This window comes from Pantherophis guttatus, chromosome 1 (assembly GCF_059756535.1).
Source record: "Pantherophis guttatus breed Tessera chromosome 1, ASM5975653v1, whole genome shotgun sequence".
Lineage (NCBI taxonomy): Eukaryota > Metazoa > Chordata > Lepidosauria > Squamata > Colubridae > Pantherophis > Pantherophis guttatus.
This window is the reverse complement of record NC_142063.1, coordinates 329,833,545-329,844,293: the sequence shown is the minus strand read 5'-3', so window position 1 is coordinate 329,844,293 and position 10,749 is coordinate 329,833,545. Positions and strand designations below refer to the sequence as shown.

At 39.8% G+C, this 10,749-nt stretch overlaps 1 protein-coding gene across 2 annotated transcripts in view; it reads right to left on the bottom strand.

Moving 5' to 3' along the window:
• Positions 1–10,749, bottom strand: part of CAMKK1 (calcium/calmodulin dependent protein kinase kinase 1) — a 141,059-nt gene continuing 130,310 nt past the window's right edge. The window contains exons 16-17 of one of the 2 annotated variants that reach the window (XM_034420904.3): positions 10,200–10,247; positions 1–3,502 (exon numbers count right to left, since the gene is read on the bottom strand). In XM_034420904.3, coding sequence (XP_034276795.1) covers positions 3,430–3,502; positions 10,200–10,247 — 121 coding nt within the window. In that variant the 3' untranslated portion in view covers positions 1–3,429. The remainder of the gene's footprint in view (positions 3,503–10,199; positions 10,248–10,749) is intronic. The other variant, XM_034420905.3, reaches the window with a different exon arrangement.

Here is a 10,749-nt window from a genome sequence, read left to right as displayed (position 1 = left end):
TAACTGTTAAAATCAACTTTAATGTGGGAGGGGAAGAGAAAGGATTGCAACTGCTTCATAAAATTTACATAATAATGGAATACATTTTGGGAACATGTGATTTTTTTTTTACAGGGGTACCCGAAGACATCATTTTGAAATTACGTTTTTTACCAAATTAACCATAGTTGCTAGACAAATATGTGGGATTATAGAAATACTTGGTTTTTGAACATCTCCAAATTTTGTCATGCTTTTCTTAGCTACGTACACAGACCCAAATGTCTATCATAATGCCTTAAAATATTAAACATAATGGAAAAAAATTCTGAATTTGCTGATGAGAATATGAGACAGACTTATAAATGAAGACAAGTCACACAAAGGCCATCTTTCCATGCCTTAATTTAAGCATCAGTCATACATATAAAAATAGGATTATCTCAAAATGACCTGGATTTCTACACATTGAAGCACATGCCCCAAAAACAGGTCAGAATCTGCTCTCCTTTTTGTAAGTCCCTGCCATTATTTTCTTACCATTTGGAGGCCAATTCTAAATATACCCAAGCTTTAAGTTTATCATTGTAAAAGCTGTGATATGTTGAGTGTAAATCTCAGAGAGATATTAGATTGGCAGAATTATAAAGAAGCAATTTAAGTGTTTTGGAGGGTCTTCAATGTTTTTTGCTTTGTACAGGAAAACGTAACAAAAAATGCTGAGCTGTGTTCACATGTACATGTAACCTAGTTAATTAAATCTAATGGTGCATTCACACAATATGCTGAAGTTTGTTTATTTTTTAATAAAACCCAGTCTGTTCTGTTAGGTCATAATTCATGAGCTGTACAAACCTCAAAATGGATTAACTTGGTTACCAGGTTAAACGCATCTGAGAAAACAATCCCAGACTTAGTAGAATAGTCTGGGCAACCAATAGCCCTTATGTCACATGTAGTCTTTGTCATAATTTCATAAAGCCCTTGTTCAGAAGTTCAAATTCTCTTTGTAAACAGTCAGTTTGGATGCTGGTTAGGTAATAAATTCCTCCCCATTTGAATATAAGGAGGAAGAGTGAGAAAATTGGGTGTAAAACAAGAGATTTGGGGGTGGAGATGTGAAAAAGTGAAAGAATTAGTGGCATCATCATTTTTAGTTCTATCCCAACAAGAGTCCCCTTTAGTCTCAATCAACTTGGTATGAATGCAGCCCAGATTATTATATTAAATTCAAATGAGAATTTAAACACCAGTGCAGGTTGCTCATCCCTGTGGTAGAATCCAGGTACAACATCCTGTTAATCAGTAGAGAATGAAATTCCTCACCACTTATTTCCCTGCATACTATAGTCCTAATGCGTCTGATTCTGAGTAAGTGTGTTTATAGACTTACAATGCAGAATGCAAAAGTTTGCTCTTAAATCAAGTGATGGACTAAAATTGTTGCAGGAACGACTGGACAACCATTTGTCTGAAATGATAGAGTTTCCTGCCTGAGCAGGGTGTCAGAGTAGAAGAGCTCCAAGGTCCCTTCCAACTCTGTTATTCTGTCATTCTGAAATAAAATTATGATGGGAACTAAAAGGGTTTGCTATACTGTAAATGTATCCTGGATGAGGGAAGTGTTATCCTTTCTCACATTTGGCTCTCATTGTGTCTTTTGGCAGCTCAATCTAAAATCAGTGACAGATTCTTTGATACTATACAAATCAAGGCAGAAAGGCAACTATCTGCTGAAAGGACAGGCCCTCTGACATGAAAATGGCCTTGGAAATGTTTTCTACCTTGAGATTCATAGCTGTAGGCAAACTTTTGAGAAACGCATTCCAGTTATTAAATTTGACACTTTGCAATGGCATGTTATATGTACTGTATATCCTGTGTGTTTATTTCAACCCACAGGAATGAACGAATCTGGTTTAATGAGCATTTCTACAATTAATTATGCCACTAGAACAGATGTACCCGTACAGTGGTGCAGCTCCCTCCACATCCCATTAATTTTGATCCTGATTACATGGATGACTGAATCAAAATTCTTTTTGTATGATGTTATGTGATGAGGCTCCTGTATGCTGATAAACAATTCCACAAAATAAACTTATGGCCCATGCACCATTTTTCCCTCTACAATTTCTTCTAAATATTTAGACTAGAAAGATGAAGATGAAGTTTACTGACAGGACAGCCAGTGAAACCTATCATAAGAGCTTTCAGTTCAGATGGAGGGAGGTAAGAAGAATCAGGAATAAATGGGAAAAACAAAGCCACCCTTTTCCTCAATCCCCAGAGCTCCAAGTTATCTCATACTTGAAAATTGAAATTTTGCAAGTTTCTCCTTTGCAGTGGCTGCCGCAGAAATAAATTAGCTCAATAATCCAAACATACCCAGTTCTATGAGAATATGGAATAAAGAGCTGTCGTCTAGGAGCAGAATCCTCACATGGCATAACCACTACTTACATAATGTCAGATTTGCTTTTTTGGATATCATTTGGAAGGAACATATGATGCTAACTTATGTGAAGTCAAACCATGATTCATCTGGCAGAGTACTGTCAGTTCTGGCCAGCATGAGCATTCATCATCTCACAGAAGAGGCCTTCTCAGTCCCATAAAATGGATCCAGGAATTGGACCCAAAAGCATACAGAAAACTATGTCCTCCCATTGAGCTTTAGCCCTTTTCCATGTGCAAAAAGGAAGGAAGGCAGAAGACCAGGGGAAACTGTCATGTTAGCTCTCTTAATTTGGAATGTCTTTCTGGAAATGAGCAGACAATTCAGAATTGGGGGAAATATCTAAAGGAGGAGAAATCCAGAAGCCTTTCTAGTTTTTAGCAACCTCACTGGGCATGTTCCAACCTATACAGCCATGCACAACTTAAGCAACATGCCGAAGCAAAACAAGTTGAATACTTACCACAGGGCTACTGTATTGTTGTGTTGCATTTCAAAACAAGCCAAAGTTACGGCACCCTTGAGCCAGCAGTTAGAGAGGTGAAAAGGTTTCTAATGTGTTGAATAACAACCTGGGCTTGCAATCCGATTGCTTAATAGCTCATGCCTAAATTAGAGCTGGAGTAGAACTTTTAACCGAGCAGCTCCTAGCAAAGGAACATTCAGCAAAATTGACCAAACACATTACCACAACATTGAAACACAGCCGGAAGACGCACATATCAAGTTTACAACATCAAAATGTCTTATATCGTGAAAAAAAAAATGCAGGCAGCAGGTTGTATGAAGAATTAGCTATTCGGTGTACCGTTTCTTGGGTTGAGGTTTGCTGCTTTAGTTCTTAGCTTAGTTATATTTATGTCTTCTTTCTCTTCCACAGATCACAAACCCCAGTTGATGAGAACAGCATGGCGGGCAAGACAACACCACCGATTACAATAGTTACAGCAGCAGCTCTAGCTGGATGATCAGTCAGTGTGATTCGAGGGGTTTCAAGAGGTTGTCTCATCTTCATTCACATCGGGCAGTTCTGGGTCTTTAAGCCCTTCCCGGCTTCCTTGGTTTCTACACATCATCAAGAAGAAGAATATTTCATCACAAGATCAAGAAGCAATCCCTGTTGTAAGTTATTTGCTTCATACAAGAGGGTAACTGCAGAAGCACCTACGTTCCAGGTAGTCCTCGACTTACAACAGTCCATTTAGTGACTGTTCAAAGTTGCAACGGCACTGAGAAAGGTGACTTATGATTGTTTTTCGCACTTATGACCATTGCAGCGCCCCCATGGTCACGTGATCAAAATTCAGAAGCTTGGCATCTGACTCATATTTATGACGGCTGCAGTGTCCCCAGGTCATTTGATCCGTTTTTGTGACTTTCTGACGAGCAAAGTCAATGGAGGAATCCATATTCACTTATCAACTGTGTTACTAACTTAACCACTGCACTGATTCACTTAACAAAGGTGGTAAGAAAAGTCATAAAATGGGGCAAAACTCACTTAACACATTTCTCAGCAACATGAATTCTGGGCTCAATTGTGGTCGTAAGTCAAGGACTACCTGTATTGCTGGCTGAGGAATTGTGGGAGTTGAAAACAAACACATCTTAAAGTTGAGAAAAACTGTCTGGTTCCACAAACAAAAATTACATTTTTGTAATTTTTAGCATGTGTTGACAAGTGCAGAAAAGAATGTTATCTGAAACCAAGAGGATCTTTACTGATATGTTCAACAGTGGCACATATACTTTGGATCCAGTGGGCTTAATGTTCAGTCTCAGACCTCTCTGCATATAGGAAAAACAGCTGTGCCAAAAATATCTGAGGAGTTTTAACCTGCTGTATTTACATAACACATTTAATTCAGTTACCAAAATAATTAATTTTTTGGACTCGCATAATGTGCTGAACCATAAAGTTGTCAACTGATTTGGATTCAAACAACACAGCAAGCCACACACACAAACAAAATTAATAATGACAAATGCCAAGTATGTTCAGCAACATTCCATGAAAATACAGCTGCTCAATTTTTATCAGACCAAGTCAAGTTGTTGTGAAAACACACCCAGAATTAAAATAGTGAGCTTGATAGACTTGGCAGTATAGTAACACCTTGATGCCATCAATGGCTTTTAAAAGAGAATGGAAAATAAGGATAGCAAGTGATCCATTAACAGTTGCTTAATGGGTCAGCTATAATGAGAACCTCCATTTGCAGAAGGAGTCTATCTTGAAAAAACCATGGCATATAAGTTTTATTTTAATTTTTCTGGGCTTTCAAGTTGCTGGCTTAATTGGCCCTTTCCTTCTTGCATAGCTCCTCATTACATTTCTAGGAAATATAGGAGGAAAGAACTGATTTCTATTAAACACTTTCTCTAGCCAGAGTGATAAACCTAGATAGCTTTGCACCAGATAGCTGACAAGCCTGGAATGTGCTCTCATGTAGTTAGAGAATGATGAAGCAGTAAACCAGTTTACTTGGTTGATAACAAGTAAACACAGGACCATCAGCTTTCCTACATAATGTACAGACTCAGACGGAAAGATCAGAAAAGTGTTACCTAATTGCATACCAGCTAAGCAACCTGTGAGACACAGCATTAACAGTCACAATTCCAGGATGGATGTCTCATCTATCACCTCTTCAGCTTGCTCGTTTTAGTAGGTTTGAAATTGGGTTTTAGGCAGTGGGGAAATCCAATTTTTTTTACTACCTGTTCTGTGGGCTTGGCTTGGTGGGCGTGGTGTGGCTTGGTGGGCATGGCAGGGGAAGGATACTGCAAAATCACCATTCCCACCCCACTCCAGGGGAAGGATACTGCAAAATCCCCATTCCCTCCCCACTTCTGGATGAAGGATATTGCAAAAACTCCATTCCCACCCCACTCTGGGGCCAGCCAGAGGTGGTATTTGCCAGTTCTCCAAAGTACTCAAAATTTCCACTACCAGTTCTCCAGAACCTGTCAGAACCTGCTGGATTTCACCCCTGGTTTTAGGGCCAATGGTGGCTTTCATGTGATATGAGATTAAGGAGTTTTCATCATGTCTTCTGACTGTTGGTTGATGTTCATGGGTGCGCTCTGCTAATCTTGCCTATCTCTGTTCTATATATAGTGGCTGTTACAGTGCTCACACTGTATCTTGTAGATAGCAATAGCACTTTAAGACTTATATACTGCTCCATAGTGCCCTCTCTAAGCGGTTTACAGAATCAGCATATCGTCCCCAACAATCTAGGTCCTCATTTTACCAACTTCAGAAGGAGGGTAGGGGGGCAGGGTCAATCTTGAGCTGGTCAGGATCGAAATCCAGGTTGTGAGCAGAGTTAACAATACTGCATTCTAACTACTGCACCATCATGGCTCCTAAACAGATCAATCAATCAATCAATCAATCAGAATAGAGTTAGGTCTTCTAGTCTTCTAGATTTAGACTAGATTCTAGTCTTCTAGATCTTCTAGATCGTCCCTGTTTTTTCTTCTTCTTGGGCTAATGGTTTTTTTTTGTTTGCTTAAAATGTGTTAATATGCAAGATATATTAGTATGCATATAGATACCAAAATCCCAGCAAAGCATTGGCAGTTTGTTGGGCAGCCCTAGACAAAAGTAGAAGCACATCTTATTTACCTTTAGCTACTATACTGCAAAGGCAAGACAAAGAAAAAGGTAGACACAATGTAAACTAGAGCAGGATGTTGCAATGGTTTTGATTAATCCATCCGGATGACCTTCTTCTATTTATCCCATCCTACTATGTGTGCATACTAGCCATACTATGTATTGGGAGGTTGGCTGAGTCTTACTAGGTTTGGTAGTGAATGCAGCTCACATGTAGATAGAGGGATATCTTTTACCACCACCACCATAGTTAAAAAGTTTTTTTCAGAGCTCCCAGGGCATCATTGAGAACAGATTGTTTGGTCTGCTTGGATAATCCAAGAGATATGTGGAAGAGAGTTTATTTAGTTTATTTATTTATTTAATTTATTAATTATTTTAATTATTAATTATTAGTATGTATTAGATAATATATATAAGTATAAGCATGAATTGAATATATAAAATGAATACAATTAAAGGGAACATTAGGACAGGGATGGTAGGCACGCTGGTGCGCTTATGCACGTCCCTTACAGACCTCTTAGGAATGGGGTGAGGTCCACGGTGGACAGTCTTAGGTTAAATTTTGGGGGTTTTGGGATGAAATCACAGAGTCAGGTAGTGCATTCCAGGCATTGACCACTCTGTTGCTGAAGTCATTTTTTCTGCAATCGAGTCTGGAGCGCAGAAAAGCCCATCACTGCCTTAAAAAAGTATCTGCTGCCAGTTTGCATAAAATATGCATGTTTAAACAGCTGTCAATTTGCATAAACTTTGCAAGTAGTAAGTTAAGGGTAGAGGTGCAAGCAATTATGATTATTTCACCCGAAATGAAATGCAACTCAAACGAGCAGAGCTCAAAGGGTCCTAGAGTGACCATGCCATACTAGAATTCAACATAACGCAGGTACAGGCAATTGGAAAAAAGTCAGACTACGGTTCTAGACTGCAAGAGAGCTGATTTCAACAAACTAAAGCAGAAATAAGGAAGGATTCCATGGATGGAAATCCTAAAGGGAAAAAACAACTTAAGATGCTTGGGAAACTATGGAAATGAGATTACTAAACCTCAATCAAACACAGAGAAAGGAAAAAAGAGGCCCCAGACGAAACCAGCATGGTTGCATAAAGAGCTCACTGACAAACTGAGGGACAAAAAGGATGTATAAAAAAATGGAAAGAGGGGCTCATAACTAGAACAGAATATCAGCAGATAGGTTGAATCTGCAAGATTAACAGAAATGGTTTCTTTCAATCAGTAAGGAATATTAAGAAGGACTGGGAAACGATAGGTCCACTAATGGGAGAACCTGGCAAGATGGTGATGGGCAGCAGGGAGAAAGCCGAACTGTCTAATTCTTTCTTTGCATCTGTCTTCACACACACACACACACAAAAAATAGTCCAACTCATCACAAACAGCATGGTGGGAGACAGAAAGGACAAAACAGGCAAAAAGAAAAAGAAAAATTACTAAGAAAACACCTTTCCACTTTAGATGGGAACAAATCTCTAGGACCAGATGGGTTATAACCAGTGGTGGGATTCAGCTAGTTCGCACCACTTTGGGAGAACCGGTTGTTAATTTTCTGAGCAGTTTGGTGAACTGGTTGTTGGAAGAAACCATTAGGCAGAGAACCGGTTGTTAAAATTATTTGAATCCCACCACTGGTTATAACCCAGGATTCTGAAGAAGCTGGCAGATGTTATCTTGAAACCACTGAACAAAATCTTTTAAAGCTCCTGGAGTATGGGGAGAAGTGTCAGAGGACTAAAAAATAGCTGAAGTAGTTCCAATTTTCAAAAAAGGGGAAAAAAGAGGAACCAATCAGCTTGACATCAATACCTGGAAAATACTAGAAAAGATAATCAAGCAGTAGATTCATGAGTACCTAGAAATGAACAAAGCAGTTACTAGAAGCCAGCGTGGGTTTGTTAAAAATCAATTGTGCCAAACAAACCTTATTAACTTTGTTGATAAAGTGACTAAATTAGTGATTAAGGAAATGCTGTGAATATAGTATATTTGGACATCAGAAAGTCGTGTGACAAAATAGACTGCTGCTTACTTCTTAGTAAAACAGAACATGTGGGATAGACACCAAATGGATTTGCAATTGGCTGACCAACCATACTCAGCATGTACTGTAGCTGAGCATGTAGTCAAAAGAACAACATTTATATGGAAAGAAGCATGCAGTAGGGTATCTCAAACTTCTGCCTTGGGCCCAGTGCTCTACAACATCTTCATAAATGATCTAGATGAGGGGATAGAGGGGGAACTCATCAAATTTGCAGATAATGCCGAGCTGGAAGGAATTACTAACATTTTGGAAGATAGACTCAAGATCCAGAAGGATCTTCACAGACTAGAGAAATGGATTCTATTCAATAAGATGTAGTTCAGTGGTGAGAAAAATAAGGTCCTGTGCTTAAGCAGGAAAAACCAAATGGCCAGGTAAAGAATAGGCGTTACCTGGCTGAACAATAATAACTGTAAGAGAGTTCTAGGAGTCCTTGTGGTCCACCACTTACATATGAGCCAGAAGTGTGTTGCAACTGCCAAAAAAGCCAGTGCAGTCCTAAACTGCATCAACAGAGGGATAGCATCAAGATCATGTGAAGTATTACTATATACTGTCTTGGTGAGACCACACTTAGAAGTTTTGGTTGTCACAATTCAAAAAAGATGCTGAAACCCTAGAAAGTGTGCAGAGAAGAAAGATGGGAAGGGATCTGGAGATTAAACTGTATAGTGAATGATTAAGGGAACTAGTTATATCTAGCCCAATGAAGAGAAGGATTAAGTGTGACATGATACTTGTCTTCCAGTACTAGAGGGGCAGTCATAGAGATTAGAGGGTTGACTTATTCTCCAAAGCACCTGAGGTCAGGACAAGAAGCAACAGGTGGAAGCTCATTAAAAGAGAGATCCTACCTGGAACTAGAGAAATTTCCTGACAATGAGAGCAACTAGCAACGGAGCAGATTGCCTCCCAGAGTGGTGAGTGTTCCATTGCCGGAGGTTTTCAAGAAAAGATTGGACATTCATTTGTCTGGGATGATATAAAGATTTCAGTCTTGGGCAGGATGGTTGGACTAAAATAGGGGTCACCAACCTTTCAGACCTCAGGGACCACTACATTCATAATTTTAAATCCCGCAGACCACCAATATGATTTTTTTAAAAAAAGATAAGTAATATTTAGTGCAATATAAAAAATGCAAATAATTTTTCTGCGGACCACCAAAATTTTCTCGTGGACCACCTGTGGTCCACAGACCACCGGTTGGTGACCACTGGACTAGAAGACCTCCAAGGTCTCTTCCAGCCCCATGATTCTATGAGCAAGGAGGGACTGTGAGCTATCCACTATTGCTGTCTAGGTGACAACTGTGGCCTTATTCAAAGACCACATTCTGCCTTCTTAGGCTTCTTTTAAAGCCAGTCTTGGATTGGACAGCCTGTCCAAAAGAAGGGATCTTTAAGCACCCACGGCGTCTCCTTCATTGTGTGCTGTTCTTGGTAGAATAAGCTCCATGGCACCTCCTGTCTAGCTCTGGAGCAGCGTTTCACAACCTTGGCAATCTTAAAATATGTGGACTTCAACTCCCAGAGTGCTGTTTGGGGAATTCTGGGAGTCGAAGCCCACATATCTTAAGAGTGTCAAAGTGAGAAGCACTGCTTTTAGATCATAGGAACAGAAATGCAAGTCCCACTGATCAATGGTGCCAAACAGAGATGGGATTCAAATCCTGGCACTACTGGTTCACTATCGGTAGTGTGCAGGTGCATGCGCTTGCTTTGCGAGCACATGGCGCTTTTGTGCAGAGCGTTTTTGATGACGTCTGGGTGGGTGGGTGGGCGGAGCCGGGGTGAACCGGTAGAAACCCACCCCGGGTGCCAAAGTGTTTGTTTTTTTTTTAAGAAAGAAGGGGAAAAAAAGGACGATGAAAACAAAAGGAAAATGACAATGGAGGGCACTTGTAAATGCCTATTAAAGGCCACATGGGGAATCACATGCTCACTCAGCTCTAGAAGTAAGAAACATGTTACAACACATATAGCACCACAAATCACTGGAGGGAGGGATGGGGGTGGGTGGGATAAAGGATTTCATTGCACAGGTGGGAGGAACACAGATATGAAGTTACCTTAAAGCTGGATGCAAATACACAGAGGGGCTTAACTGAAAACCGTGCCTGGAAGCAAAGAGCAAACCGAAAGAGAAGGGGACAAAACAATCAAATAATGAGACTGCATGCAAGAAATCTGGATGTCAAAATGCAGCAGAGCCAAACAAAACAAAACAAAAATTTTCATGGGAATGAGGGATGGAGTCTAGAGTTTAGATAAACATGTATGGAGATTCTCAGTCATTCAGGTCATAGTTGTCCCAAAGGTGCTTATTCAAAAGGCAGCTGGACTTTGTTTTTCCTTAAAGAGAATTGATTATAAATCCTTCCATTCCCCACCAGTCAGTCAGAACTGAAGAAGCTTCTTGGATGAGAAGCAAAATGTCTTCAAGGAAAAACAAAGCCCAGTTGCCTTTTTGAAAAAGCACCTTTAGAATTTAGATAGCACTTTGGAATAATGGGAAGATCAAAACATAATTCCTTCAAAGAGGCAAAATTAATTCATGAAATTTGCTGCTTGCCACTGGTTGAGGTTGATTTATTTTATTCACCGGCTTGACTGATTTAT